Here is a 15,581-nt window from a genome sequence, read left to right as displayed (position 1 = left end):
CCCTGCAATAGCACTTCTCAAACTTTAATGTACACACAAATCATATGCAGATTGTTAAAATGTAGATTCTGACCAAGCAGGTCTAGGGATGGGCCTGAGATTCTGCATTTCTAATAAGCTCCCAGATGACAGCAATACTGCTAGCCTACTGACCACACTTTGAAAAGCCCAGCCTCTTGGTTCTCCAAACTTTCTCCAAAGTAATGTTCCCAAATTTATCCTTATAATCCAGACCCCTCTCCAAAACTCCAACTTCTAGTTGCAACTCTTAGTCAACAGTTTTCTTTGGATATTTAAAGGCATCTCCCAGAGTTCTCAAACCTGCTCCTCCCCAATTTCTCCCTCAGTGCTTGCCTTGTTTAAGTAAAAAATCTACAAGATATCCATGAATCTCTTTTTTCTCTTAGTCTCTACACCCAAACTACCGGCAATTACTATCTGCTTGACTTCCTAAGCTTATCTTGACTTTGTTCACTCCCATCTCCATTCCCACCACCCTAGTCCAGGCCACCTCATCTCATCTGAGCTCCTGCAGTAGCCACTGACCTGGTCTCCCTGCCCACCCTTTCCTTCCCATCAATTCTCCACCTATTAGAGTGATCTTTTAGCAACGTAAATCAAATCATGTCACTTTCCTTCTTCAGTTCTTTTGGTACTCGCCTATCATTTAGAATTAAACTTGAACTCTTCACCCTGGCCTACAAAGCCCAGCATGACTGGCCCCTGTCCGCCTTTCCAACTTCATCTTGTGCTGACCCCTGATCCCGACATCACAGCTACACAGGCTTCTCTTTTGGAACTGAGCATACCCAGATTGTTTCCTCCCTGAGGCCTTTATCCCAACACTGCCCTCTGCTTCCTGGTCCTCACTGGCCTCTTTTCATCATTCATATCTTAGCTTCTGGATCATGTCCCCAGGGAGTTCTTTCCTGATCACCCTATCTCTCACCCCAATTTAACTGTGCAAGTCCTATCAGTAGTGGAACTTGATTTAGTAACTGTCTGTTTTCCCACTAAGAGGTAAGACCCATGAAAACAATAACTGTGTTTTCTACTTGGTTCACCAGTGTCTGAAGCAGGGCCAGAATAAGTACTCAAGAAAAATTTTATTGTGTAAGGCAATGTCATTTCTTCTCTGAGACTCAGTTTTTCCATTTATAAAACAGGGATAATAATAGTATCTACCTCACAGGGTTAAGATTAAATGAGATACACACATAAAGCCCAGGGACAGTACCTGGCACTTGGTCACTGGTGACTATAATTCCATTACCAATATCAATAGCATAGTGAATCCCCTGGCAGGAATGTTAGGGCAGAGGTGGTGGGACTCCTACATGCTCCCCAAATGACTTGAGCTGTAAGCACCTGGGCTAATTGGCCCTTGTCCATTCCTTGTCTGTCACTGCCAAAGTCCTTACCACCTGAGAGCAGAGAGGGAAAATTCAGGGATGAAAAGGAGGCAAGCGTGCTTCAACTCAACTGTAAGTTTATTAGAAAGGCCATGAATAGATGAACCCTGAGTTACCAGCTGAGGAAAAAATTAAAAAAAAAAAAAAAAAAAGCCCCTGTCCCTCCTGACCCACCTCAGAGGCCTATGAATTCTGTCCTGTGGCAGACTCCAACAGAAGTCAGCTAAAAAGTGCATTCCAGATCCTCCTCTGGGAGCAGCCCAACTTAACTGCAGGGGACCCAGTGGAGGGGCTGATGTGGATGCTGGTGCCTGGAGCTGGGAGCCATGGGGCCTTGGTCCTCTTCTCTACCAGGAAGTGGTTCCAGACCCCCCAGAAGAACAGTACAGAAAAGGCGCTGACCGGGGATACAGCAAGTTCCGCTAAACAACCAAGGGCTCTGGAAGCTGATGCTGGACTGTCTCAGAGGTGGGTGCAGATGGCTACAGAAGGCCAATCATGGGGTTCCCAGGATAGGACCCCAAAGCTGCTCTAAGGAGTCTCAGTCACAGAGAGCCCTAGTGTGACTCAGTGTCCCTCCTGGGGCTGCACTGGCTACTTCTGCTCCCAGAAAGGCAAATGGATCTTGTAGAAATCCATGGTGGTTGATGTCATTTTTCCTTAAAAAAGGTAAGAGTTTGTATAGTGAATTGATTTCAACCAGCAGAGCCTGAGCTGAGAAGAGTCTGTTCTTGGGAAGAAGGCACTTCTCACACCCTCACCGGGGTGATCTGGGCTGGCTGCTTCCTGGGCCCCTTGGGGCTCTGCTCCCTCTGGCCCTGTGACTCAGGCCTGCTCTCTCCGGGAAGTGTGCCACCTCCACTGAGCTAGCACTGCCCTGCAGCCTGGATGCCCTGGCCTCTCACAGGGTGGTGGATGGCAGCTTCCTCACCCGCCGCTGGGCCAGGATAGATGACTCAATGGGCTTCAGCTGAGGGGTGGGCTTGGAGCTGTTGAGTGCAGAGTATGTAGCTGCCATGGCTCCCTGGGAGAGAAGGTAAGAGGTCAGTTCATGACGATGGGAAGTATAGGCAGGAGTGGGGATATTGTATTCTAGGGCCAAACCAGCTCCTCCCAGCATTCTACAAGCCCACCCAGCCCCCTGTTAATGCAGCCTTGGTGGTCCTTCATGGTTGTTAATCCCGTCTCCTATATCAGAATGAAAGCTTCAGAGGTAAGGGGCTGTGTCCCCAGAGGACTGGAGACCTTTGAGTATACTGTTGATACCACACTCAATTCTGCATGTTAGACGGGGGCTCCAGGACAGACATGGCATCTCCTGGCTCTACCACCCCAAGTCCTCGACATGGAACCCTGGCCTGGGCCCCCACATGCCCAAGAGCCTGGGGTGGCCATACCTTCACAAGTTGTAGGTCCTGGTGGGACAGCTGGCTCTGGGGAAGCTTGTCTTTCTGGGTGATCCATGGATGCTGCAGGACCTGCTTAGCTGTGAGGCGCTGATGGGGATCCACATGCAGCATCTTGGACACCAGGTCCTGGGGACACAGCCAGCAAGTGGGTTGGTAAGAAGGGCCAGCAGGGGAGCAGACAGTTGTGTCTCACTGATGGGAAATGGGCAAGGCAACCATCTCCTACCATCTCCTACTGCCTAAACCCTGGCAGTAGTCTCTCCCTGTGATCCATTCCCCACACTGCTCCAGGGCCTCCCTGGGCACAGGACGTTCTTTGGGAGTTCTTCCTAGAATACCATTTCCTTTCTCTTTCACCTTCTAGAAGTCATGCAGAAAGGTGAGAAGAACATAAGGTAGGGGGTTAGGCAGACTCAGGTTCAAAACCTGACTCTCCTGCTCATCAATTGAGTATCCTGGGCCATTAACTTCAACTCTTTGAGCCTCAGTTTCCCCTCTAAGAAATAGAAATAACAGTAATACCTGTCTCATAAGGCTGATATAAGGTGGTACTATTCATTAAAGGCTCAACTTAGTGTCCAGCACAGAGGTTCCCACAACTGGAAATTTGCTAACATTGAAAGAGCAAATGTACACTCCTCAGAAAAGGCCTCTCTGCTTGGCATGGTCAATAGCCCTGCTCTGTGCCTCCACGGCCCATACCCCTGGCCAGGAAGACCCATCTCTCTCTGTTGCCTGGCATCTCTGTTCCCTGTATGCAAGCCTGTACCTCCCCCTACACTAAGTTCCCACAAGGCATAATCACATCCCTCTGTGCCCTGCAGGCCCAGAACATGGGAAGGGTCAGTGAATGATTACCCAATTGTCCCAACAAGGTGAGGGGGCAGCCTGCCTGGGAATCTTCCACTTGGAGAAGTGAGATTTCAGGTCATCTGTTCATAATTTGCTGAAAAACCCAGTGATGGTACCCTGCCTCCGCACCCCAAATGATCTGGGTCCAGGCCTCACAGACTAACCTTGGCTGTCTCTGAAACTGTGTTCCAATTTCCCCCACTGAGGGTAAACTTCCCACTGCCGATCCGGGTCAGGATTTCCTCTGGTGTGTCATTGGGTCCATTGGCAAATGGAGTATACCTGGGAAAAAGTCCACTTAGTTGGAGTATAGCTTCTAGCCTCCATCCTGGGGCTAGAGGTAGGGGGTCATGTCTCCCCTTTCAGAGGGGGAGCTCCCAAGGGCGGCATCTATTTCCTCAAAGTGAAGCATACAAAGATAGGGCCATGTCCCTATCTTCAGACTTCCCTGAGGCAAGGCTAATTCTCTCCCATCATACAAGCACCACCCCAGCCTGTACATTAGGGCTGGAGGGAGGGGCAAGTGTATTGGGAGGGGGCCCAGACCAATGGGACACTTACCCTGCCAGCATGGTATACAGCAGAATGCCAAGGCTCCAGATGTCACAGCCCTCATCGTAACCCTGCCGCTTCAGCACCTGGCAGGAAGAAAGACAGGAGAGTAGTCAGTCTGAAGGACAGTGGCAAGCGGCCCCATATGCTTACCTGCTATTCCCAGAAGGCTAGGACATGGGTCCCAGTTATAAGCTGGATCCTCCTTGGTACCAGGGCCAAGGCCACACAGACTGCGCATCTTCACTTGCAACTGAAGCCAGGCCACTCACCTCAGGTGCCACAAAGTTGGCAGTGTAGCAAGGTGTCATGAGGAGCCCATTCTCAGCCCGCAGCTGCTTGGCGAAGCCGAAGTCACAAATGCGCAGGCACTCAGGGTTCCCAGACTCATCCACATACAGGATGTTGCTGGGCTTGAGGTCTCTGTGCACAACCTGGGGACAGAAAGCTGGTCAGTTCTCAACGTGGGCAGACTGCTGTAGCTCAGATCAATGCCCAGGATGGGAGAGTTAGGAAGATGGGCCCAGAGGGAGGGAGAAAAGGAAGCAGAATCTGAAAGGAGGGGAAGGGGCTGAAATGGAGCCTTTAATGCTGCTGGTACTGCCTACTTGAAATCTCCATGTCATTGTCTATGGGCCAGCTCTAATTTCACCTATTCACACTCAAGTCCTTATTTCTCCCCTCAAATCTGTTCGTTACACAATCTTACCTAATGGCACCTCCATCCTTCCAAATGCTTGGGTCAAAATCTTGAGAGGAATTCTTGTTTTCTCATATTCCTCAACAAATCAATCAGCAAGCTCCGTTGGCTCTACCATTCAAATAGATCCAGAACCCATCCACTTCTCAGCCCCTCTACTGGCAGCACTCTGATCTCAGCCCCTACCATCCCACCCCTGTATTTCAGCAAACAGCTCATAATTGGTCTTCCTGCTTCACTCTCGTCCCCTACAGTCTTTTCTAAATATAGCAGCTAGAGCAATTCTGTTAAACGTAAGTCAGATCACGTCATCCCAGCTAGAAAACCTCTAAGGCTTCCCCTCTTAAGAGGAAAAGTCCTTACAATGGCCTAAGGAGCACCATGTGATCTCTCCCCTGCTCCTCACCAGTATCTCTTGCACTCTCTGGTCTAGCCACACCAGCTTCTTAGCTTTTCCTCCCACATGCCAAGCACACTTCTGCTTCCAGGCCTCCTTCTCGAAGACTCTTCCCTCAGGCATTTACCTGGCTCATTCTCTGTTTCTTTTAGGTCCCAGCTTGCATGTCACCTTATCAGTGAGATCTGGGCCATATAAAATAGCAATCACCAACCAGTGCTCCTTGGTTTCCTTTCCCTGTTTTACTTTAATCCATAGCATTCACCATCATTTGACATAATATTTACCTAACTGTTTTCTGAATCTGCCTACTAGAATGTAAGCTCCATGACAGTTTTGGTCATTGCTATATCCCGGCCTTTAAAAACTTCCTACCACATAGTAGATATTCAAGAAATATCTTTTGAATGAATGGATGAATAATACTTACTATTGAGGCCTTAAGCAAATGACTTTTCTCTACCCCCCATTTGCTTATCTGTAAACTAAGGGGGCTGGATCACTTCACTTTTCATCCTCTCCCCTCCCTCTGTACAGTTCTATTCAGCCATTCCTCTAACTATCACCTAATTATTGACAGCTCAGGTCTCTGGCCCTAGCCTGGACCTTTCCTGAGTGTAGGCTTCTACAGCTGCTTACCAGATGGCAACCACTGGATATTCCACAGACTCTCCTCACACCTAACACAACCCAGACTAAACTCATACTCTCACTCCTGCTCCAGCTCCTGAGAGCTAATGGTACCTCCCTTGGCATTGTCAAAAGTCTTCAATGGCTCTCTTTACCTACAAGATAAAGCCCACAGTCTCCATCCTGGTGTGGGAGGCTCGGCTATCCGTTCTAAGCTCATTGTCCACTGTATCCCTCAAATGTCCTGAGCTCAGGCCAGTGGGGGCTCCTTTGGCCATAAACAGCCCTATCTGTCTGTGAAATGCCTGCTCACTTCCAGCACTTAGCACAGGACCTAGCACAGAGCAAGTGCTAAGTGAATTCTGCTCAGTGAATGAATGAATTACACCTCCAAAACATGTAAGCCCTTGGAAGTTAGATGCACTGAGTCTTGTAGATTAGCTGGCTTTATAAGATGGTCCTTTCATAGTCTCAATTGAGTCCTGAACCCTCTAGCACAGGGGTCCCTAAGCCCCAGTCCATGGCCTGTTAGGAACTGGCCGTACAGCAGGAGATGAGTGGCTGGCGAGTCTGTTAGGAATGGAAAAATTGTCTTCCATGCAAATGATCCCTGGTATCAAAAAGTTTGGGGACCACTGGTCTAGCAGATGTCATGGGGTGGACAGGTTGGAAGGTAAATATGACCCAGGATAGTCCACCTCTACATAGAGAGAAAAGTGTCAGTTAGATGAGGAGGAAAGGCTACACTGGCAGGGCTGTCCTGGCGATGCTGTGAATTGCATCCACGCCACAGGGAAGCACCTTCCTGGGCAATGCCTGACCAGCCTCTAGGGCTCTATCCTTCTGGTCCAAAGGACAAGCCCAGGCCCCTGAGAATGTAGACTCTTCTCTTTTCCCTGCAGAGGGCGCAGCCAAGATTACCAGATGTCAGAGATGCTCAGCTTGGCTGAGGACATCAACCATGCTGGACAAATGATCTTTCTGGTTTACAAAGTACTTTCCCAACCACACTCTCTTTGGGACCCATTTTACCTTGGTAGGTGTCAGCGCAGGGACTACAGGCTCTATTTTACAGAGAAGGAAACCAAGGCAATGAGAGGAGAATTGATGTATTGTGTAAGTAAGAAGCAGAGGTAAGACTTGATCCCAGCTCTGACCTTAATTCCAGTCTTTCTAGTTTAGTGTAGCATAGATGACACTTTTGGGAAACAGGGATATGAAAGTTTTCACACAATACAGAGAAACAACAAACTCCTGCAGGGAACTATGGCTCACCATGGCAGGTAGTCCCATAAGTGACTGATACCTGTCCCCTAGGTTATATGTGGGGAAAGAGGGGAGTATATTCTGACATCTCACTACACTGAAAAGTGCAACAGGCTGGGCAAACAATGAGTGAAGCCAGGCTGAGTGGGAGCCATACCAAGAAGTCTAAAGAGGTATCTGTTACTTACTCTAGCCTATAGTCACCACGTAGCAACTCAGGCCTAGGTTCTAAAAGCAGACACATTACCAAACCAAAGCAAACTCCAAAAAGAAAAACACCCCACATCTTGTAGGCCAAATGCAGACACTGAGTCATTAGGCCGAGTTGTGATTTCAGTCAAGAGTCAGGTAGGCCAGGGTGTGAATCCTGGCTTTACCAGATGTAGCTGTGTGACCTTGGGTATGTCATTAACCTCCCTTGCCCTTGGTTTTCTCACTTGTAAAGTGGGGCTGCAGGAACATGAGTTGTTTATCAGGAATACTTAGCAGAAGGCTTGGGAAATGGCAGCTGCTGTCATAGTAACCCCAACACTCCCTGGGGCTGAACCCCATCATGATGAATGTTAAGATATGGTGATTGCTTGCCAAGTGCACTTAAAAATTAGAGGGCAAGAAGTACAGGTGCTATCCACAGCAGTATCTGATCACACACAGTTAGGAGCATAGACTCTAGAGCCATATTAGCTGTAAGACTTTTACTTAAGCTCCCAGAGCCTCAGTACCCTCACTTATAAAATGAACATAATGACAATACTTGCTTCATAGGTTCGCTGGAACAATTAAATGGGTTTGAATATAAGTGCTTACAACTCTGTCTGGCCTGTAGAAAGTGCTATATAGTGCCAGCTGTCACTAGTAGCAATAGCATCTCTGTCATCACCAGCATCATTGGAGGATGTGCAATGAGGTGCCCATGACCAGCCAGAGAATAAAAAGATGACCTTCTTTTATGTAAATCATCTGTTAAACAGAGAAGGCAAGGTGTGACTTTCTACCGAGTTCTCAAACAAGCTGTCCCTGGCATGCTGGGGCCCTTACAGAAAAAATATGAGGGAAGCTAGAGACTTAAAAGGGTTCCACATGTTAAACAAAGAACTCTTGCAAAAGAGGATGAAAAAGGTAGACAACCCAATTTTCAAAGATGAACAAAGGACTTGAACAGACATTTCATAAAAGAGGCTGTCCAAAAGGCAATAAACACGAAGAGGTGCTCAACTTCACTAAACCATCAGGGAAATGCAAATTAAAACCACTATGCAATACCACCCCACATCTACCAGAATGGCTATGATTAAAAAGATGGAAAATAACAAGTTTTGGTGAGTATCAGAACTCTCACATGCTTCTGATCAAAGTGTAAATTGGTAAAACTTTGGAAAACTGTTTGGCAACCTCTACCGGAGATGAACATACATATACACTGTGACACAGCAATTCCAGTGCTAGGTATACTAAAACGTACATATGTTCACCAAAAAACAAGTACTACAATGTCACAACAGCATTATTTATCATAGTCAAAAACTGGTACATAACAACCCAATGTCTAATAGTAGAATGGACAATTAAATTATGGCCTATTCACCCTGGCTGGTATGGCTCAGTGGATTGAGTCCCGGCCTGGAAATCAAAGGATCACTGGTTCAATCCCCAGTCAGGGAACATGCCTGGGCTGCAGACCGGGTCCCCAGTTGGGGGTGTGCAAGAGGCAACCACACATCAATGTTTCTCTCCCTCTCTCTAAAAATCTTAAAAAAACAACAAAACAAAACAACAACTGTAGTCTGTTCATACAGTAGAAACTATACATCAAGAATGAAAAAACTGCAGCTACACTACAATGTGGATTTCAGAGAATGTTGAGTGTCAAGAACCAGACAGATATAAAAGAGCATGTTTGTATAAAATTTAAAGATATGCAAAACCAATCTAAGCTATTAGAAGTTAGCTTAGAGCCCTGGCTGGTGTGGCTCAGTGGATTCAATGCAGGCCTGCGAACCAAAGGATCACTGGTTTGAGTCCCAGTCTAGGGCACATGCCTCAGTTGCAGGCCAGGGCCCCAGTAGGGGGCGTGTGAGAGGCAACCACACATTGATGTTTCCCTTTCTTTCTCCCTCCCTTCCCCTCTCTACAAATAAATAAATAAAATTTTTTTAAAAAGAAAAAGAAGTTAGCTTAGAATGATTATCTGGGAGGGAGCTGGGACAGGAAGGGGCACAAGGGGATTTGGGAAAACCAGAAATATTTCATGCCTTGATATGTGTACTGGTTATATTGGTGCATTCACTTTTTGAAATTTATTGACTTGTACATAATGATTATGTTTAAATAATACTTCAATGAAAAGATATAGGAGATCTCAGTGAACCTTGCTCCCAGTTACCCGCTTCCCATCCCTTGGTCTTATGGGAGTACCAACTTCTAGACCACAGATACTGCCAGTGTGTAATCAGCCCAGAGAATCTCCCTCCATATTTGGACTCAACAAAAGCTTCCCATTTCCTTATCATCTGCCCCTGATTTTTAGAAAGGGCCAGAAGCTTTGGAGACCCACAGACTTCTGGCTTTGAGAAAGAGACAATTTTCTCCCCTAACACCCCCACCAAGTGGTAATCTGTGCTTGGATCTAGCGGAGGAGTCCACTACTTTGGAAGCAGTTTCCACTCTAGAAAAGTCCTTCCTTGTTCTGACCCACTGAAACTCACTGCTTCAGCCCTGTCTTCTAAATCTTCTTGGGGGTAACTTTAGTACCTACCTAAGAACAAAACAGGAAAAGGAAACAAATTTACCATCTGACCTGACATATTTAAATATTAGTTTGCTGAACCTGGCCATTTGAAAAAACCAAAACCACTTCAAATATGACCATAACAGTACATGTGGTAACCAAACTGAAGTTCTGGTTATGAGGTGAAATTCTTTTTTACAGAAGCATCCCCCCTAATAAGTTAAACAGAATCAGACATTGCCATCTTTTGCAAACCATAATAATTGATTCAGGCAAAGATCCTAAGGGGATGGAATCATTCTGTAAGATGCCGTTGAGGATCTTTACCATCCGTCCCACCCACTGCCAGCCACCTGTTCACTTATCCCTGGACTGTTACCACCTGACATGATCAATGACTAATGGCGGCAATGTGACATGGCACTTTGGTCGTATGAAGTACGTCCCACGAAGTAGTCTTTAGCTCCTCGCTCTCAAAAAGAAACTAAAACTGAATCTAAGTGAGATGTTAGAGCACTTAAAGTTTATACAGATAATAGAGAAACAATTAAAATGATGCCATAAGGAAGCAGACACACTGCATAAGAACTGATCTCTTTGATAAAACAGTGGCATAAGGCCCTAGCCGGTGTGACTCAGCTGGCTGGAGCATTGTCCCATAAACCAAAAGCTTACGGGTTGAGTTCCTGGAGTTCCTTGTCGGGGGCACACGCATTGGTTTCGGGTTCAGTCCCCAGTTGAGGCATGTGCCAGAGACAACTGATCAATGTTTCTCTCCCTCTCTCTCTCCCTCCCTCTCTCCCTCCCTTCCTCTCTCTCTAAAGTCAATAAGCATATCCTTGGGTGAGGATAAAATAGAAAATAAATAAATATAAATAAATAAATAAAAAGAAGGTGAGGTTTTACTCTGGAGGTTACATGGATGCCCACATTTAACAAAACTCATCAAATTGTATAGCTAAGATATACTGCGTGCAAATTTTACTGCAATTTTAGAAAAGCAACTTAAGGAACATAGTGAGTGAATAAAGGGTGTGAACCTTGCAGAGACTGATTTCAATAAACCAATCACAAAAAGATATTTTTGAGAGGACAATCAATAGGGGAATGTGTCTATTGACGGGATACTATATGAAAACAAGTAACCATTAAATTTGTTAGGTGTTATGAAAGAAAATGTTTGCTTTCTTTAGAGTTACAGATATATAACAAAGATGCTATGAGGTCTGAGATATGCTTTAAAATATTTTAATTATACGTAGTTGTAAGTCAAATGTCATGTTTTCAAATTCCTTTCAAATGTACCCATAAAAAATTATATATATATATATATATATATATATAGAGAGAGAGAGAGAGAGAGAGAGACAGAGAGAGAGACAGAGAGAGAGAGAGACAGAGAGAGAGACAGAGAGAGACAGAGAGACAGAGAGACAGAAACAAAGCAAATGTGGCAGGCTGTGAAGATTTGGTGAATATAGGAGGGAAATGATTTTATTGTATCATTCTTTTAATTTTTTTATAGGTTTGAGCTCTTTTGTCAATAAAAAGTTACGTCAAAAAAGTTACATGAAAAATACATCAGCAACAAGAAAGAAAGAGAAAGAGAAAAAAGGGAAGGAGGGAAGAAAGGTAGAGGGAAGGAAGGGTCAGAAAAATCTTGATAATTCTTGAATCCAAGTGATGGGGATCTGGGGGTTCATTATCTATTCTTCTAGTTTTATATAACCTTGAAAATTTTCATAATAAAAAGTTAATTTTAGCCCTGGCTGATGTGGCTCAGTAGATTTAGTGCTGGCCTGTGAACTACTAAAGGGTCATTAGTTCAATTCCCAGTCAGGGCACATACCTGGGTTGCAGGCCAGGTGCCCAGTAGGAGGCATGAAAGAGGAAACCACACACTTGTATTTCCCTCTCTTTCTCCCTTCCTTCTCCTCTCTCTAAATAAATAAATAATTAAAAAAAAAAAAAGTTAATCTATTAAAAAGGCATAGCAACGATCTGGTCCTATTTCCCCCTAATGTTTCCGTGGCATCTTCCACTGGCCTGCACTGGACCATGGCGCCTTCTCAGTGCAGCACCTCACTGTATCCCTCCTCCGTGGATGGAGGTCTTGTTACTGGAAGTTTGTAGATGACAGGTGAGAGAGTATCAGAGAGGTAAGACTTTCCCAACCTCTCATACAGGACTGGAACACAGCCAGTCAGATTCCAGAGCCTACATTCTTAACCCCCATAGTGTCTGACTGGTAGCCCTTAAAACATCATCTCCTCCAGAAACTCATGCTAACTCTGTTTTGGCTTCAATACACTATAAGGAAATTTTCCACCTCTGCCTTGTGCAATAATAAAGGCCAAGTTCTACTGTTTGGACATGCTCTTCTTCTGTAGCACCTGTTATGTTTCCAGCATTTCCTCCTACATCTACTTCCTCTGTCCTAATGGCTGAATTCACAGCCAAATTCACCTCCCTGAAGCACTGAGTGCTTCACAGTGACCCTGCTGCTTCCTAACTCAAAAACCCACTTTCTGCCTGCAGCTGTGCATCCAAATTCCTCAGTCACACATACTGGCTCAATTCTTCCCTGGCTGTGTTATCTTGGGCAAGTAAGCTCACATCTCTGAGCTTCAGTCTTCTTATCTGTAAAGTGGGCTAGTAACAGCACCACAGAGTTTTGTGAAAATCAATTGAGATAATGTAAGGAAAGAATGTAGCAGGTGCCTAGTACATAGTAGGTACCGAGCAAATGTTGCTTTTCACAATTTGGCCTTGTCTTTTCCTTCCTTCTTCTCTCCCTTCCATTCATCCACTCACCCACCATCCACCCTTAGCCTCCTCTCTATCTGGTCGTTGAAGATTGCCACTGCCTGGGCCAGTCCACAGCTCATGAGTTCTGCTGATGGTATGACCCTCTCATTCAGTGGCTCCTACACCAGACTTACCCCCTGGGAGTGCAGATACTCTACAGTCTTGCTGATGGTGTGCAGGACAAAACTGGCCTCCCTCTCTGAGAAGAATTTCTGCCGTAGGATCTTGTCCAGAAGCTCCCCACCCCGCATCAGCTCTGTCACCAAGTACACGTGTTTGCCATCATCATATACCTGCCAAAGACATTACCATCAGTTCCGCCCCCTCGATGTCAGGCCTGGGCCCCCTGGTCACCAGTTCACCAGGCCAGGAAAGAATGATACAAGCTCAGGCATGTGTTCTGCTCTGTGCTTCAGTGGCTCTGGTGGGGCCTTCGAATGTTTGGGCCCTTGTCCTCCCTTGACAGGAGGATACTGGTACTTGTCCCCTGATGGGGGCCTCCTGGGGTACAGCCTGACCAGAGGCACCAGGGTCCTCCCCCTCCCACGAGCAGAGGAAGATCAACAGTCAAAGGAATGGCAGCCTTGAGACAAATCCTAGAGTCAAGTGCCTTAGTCTCCACCCCATTTCCCCCCACTATCACTCACATCCTTTAGAGTGATGATATTGGGGTGCTGCCCATACCGCAGAAGAATCTCAATCTCTTCTGAGGGATCCCGCTTGCTCTTGTCAATGACCTGAGGAAAAGGGTGCATGTGACAGGGTCAGGGAAACAGTCTCCAGAGCCCCTCCCTGACATGGAGCCCACACTGCAGGGCCTAGGGTCCAGCCACACACCTTCATGTATCCACAGAGCCTTAGGCATCAACCCTCCTTGCCAAAGAGCAAAAGCTACATTGGCTTCCCCCCAGCCCAGCAGCCACAGCAGATGCATGTTTGGAGGCTCACCTTGACGGCATACTCCATGTTGGTGGCCTTGTGGACACAGCGCTTGCACACGGAATAGGAGCCCACACCAATCGTCTCCTTTACCACGTAGCCATCACTAAAAACCAGGTTCTTCCCATGTAGTTGCTGCAGAGACCAAGAGGTGAGGCTGACCTTCTGCTTTAGACTACAGGGAAAGTTCCCCAGCACCCAAGGCCTTGGCTCAATGGAGATGGCACCAAGCAGGAACCAGGTGGCCTGGGGTAGAATGTTGGCTGTGTGACCTTGGGTAAGGATCTGCCCTTCTCTGGACCTGTATGATGGGCACACTTGCTGGCCCCCACCCTGCAGTCAGAGGGCAGTGAAGTGGGCAGGCTTGAGAGGGATGCAGGAACCTGAGCTAGGTCCCAGCTGTCCCTGGGCTAGGGAAGGCAACGGTGGCCTTGGGCAAGTTGCCTTCCCTTTCTTGGGTGTCACAACCTACCTCATAAGGTGTCTCAAGGTCCTGAGACATTAACAATAGCAAATTCTTCTATCATGCTTAGTGTGTGGCAGGCACCATTGTAAGCACTTTCTATCAGGTAACCACACGTCCCATAGACAGCCCTAATTTATGCCTGTTGCTCTCACATCCAGTTTGGTTTAACATTTGTCCTGGACAAAGATGTCCAAGTTGAGCCCTGGCCGGGTGGCTCAGTTGGTTGGAGCATCGTCCCATACACCAAAAGGTTGCAGGGTCAATCCTGGGTCAGGGCACGTACCTAGGTTGTAGATTTGATCCCCGGTTAGGGCGTGTACAGGAGGCAAGAGATCAATGTTTCCCTTTCACATTGTTATCTATCTCTCCCTCTCTCTCCCCCCGCCCCTCTAAAATCAATGGAAATATCCTCAGGTAAGGATTAAAAAAAAATTCCCAACTGGATAATAAAATTTCCCTTATTTACAGTTACATTAACTTTACACATATTAACTTATATAATCCTCACAACCTATGGAAAATTTTTATCATCATCCTCATTTATAGATGCGGAAACTGAGGCACCAGGAGGGTAAGTGTCTCAATCAAAGTCCCTCGTCTTAGAAGCTCTGAATACAGGCAATGAGCTCCAGAGTCTATATTCTTGCCGCTCAGTTCTAAATTTTCCACAGAGGCAGAGAAGTTGGAAATGGGGGGAAGTGTGAGCAGACATGAGCCCTGCTTCCCACCCCTGTTGGGAACTTGACAGCCAATCCCCAGCACCACCAACCCCGGCACCCTCTTGCACTTAACCAGGTTCTACAATGTTCCTGGATGTGCCAGAAAATTTACATCCACACTGTCATTCCTGTTTTACAAATGGGGAAACTGAGGTCCAAGGAGGTTTGGAAGCCCAATGGGCTACATGGTTGGCAACCAGGGTTTGAACTCAGGCCTGTCCAACTCCAGAGCCTGTGTTCTCAGTCATTCTGCCCAAAGCTTCTAGGTGGGAAAGGACAACTAGGCGGCAATTTCCTGGACCCCTCACCTGTACCACTGAGTGCAATGGTGCCTGCATGGTCCGAGGCTTGCTGTCATCCTCCATCAGACCGGTGGCCACGAAGCTGAAGCCACGGAACAGCTGATGGGCACCAGCGCTGGGGGGGATGCCTGGGGAATCTACGGGGATAGGAAAGGGATGTAAGCCTGAGGAGGCGCCCATAATCCCGAGGTAGCCCAGCAAAGGGTGACTACAGGGCTTCTAGGCTTGCCTCAGCAGCTGGCCATAGTGGGAATTTGGGCAGGACCCCTCATCTCAGCCCTTAACTAGCCCATCTGTTCATGTGTGCTTAGACCAGCCCAGCCATGATATTGAAGAATAAAAGACCCCACATCCGGTATCCAGCCCAAGCCAAGACACTTCATCCCTTCCTGGATGCTTCC

General features: G+C 46.8%; 1 protein-coding gene across 3 annotated transcripts in view; it reads right to left on the bottom strand.

Moving 5' to 3' along the window:
* Nucleotides 1-1,115: 1,115 nt before the first annotated feature.
* Nucleotides 1,116-15,581, bottom strand: part of RPS6KA1 (ribosomal protein S6 kinase A1) — a 38,307-nt gene continuing 23,841 nt past the window's right edge. For all 3 annotated transcript variants that reach the window (XM_045858984.1, XM_045858986.1, XM_045858985.1), the window contains 9 exons: nt 15,187-15,317; nt 13,703-13,828; nt 13,402-13,491; nt 12,889-13,047; nt 4,498-4,659; nt 4,235-4,311; nt 3,838-3,955; nt 2,810-2,947; nt 1,116-2,436 (listed from right to left, as the gene is read on the bottom strand). In XM_045858984.1, the coding sequence (XP_045714940.1) occupies nt 2,314-2,436; nt 2,810-2,947; nt 3,838-3,955; nt 4,235-4,311; nt 4,498-4,659; nt 12,889-13,047; nt 13,402-13,491; nt 13,703-13,828; nt 15,187-15,317 (1,124 nt within the window). In that variant the 3' untranslated portion in view covers nt 1,116-2,313. The remainder of the gene's footprint in view (nt 2,437-2,809; nt 2,948-3,837; nt 3,956-4,234; nt 4,312-4,497; nt 4,660-12,888; nt 13,048-13,401; nt 13,492-13,702; nt 13,829-15,186; nt 15,318-15,581) is intronic.

Source organism: Phyllostomus hastatus, unplaced genomic scaffold (assembly GCF_019186645.2).
Source record: "Phyllostomus hastatus isolate PE091 unplaced genomic scaffold, TTU_PhHast_1.1 phas_scaffold_182, whole genome shotgun sequence".
In the NCBI taxonomy this organism is placed as follows: domain Eukaryota; kingdom Metazoa; phylum Chordata; class Mammalia; order Chiroptera; family Phyllostomidae; genus Phyllostomus; species Phyllostomus hastatus.
This window is presented reverse-complemented; position numbering and strand designations above follow the sequence as displayed.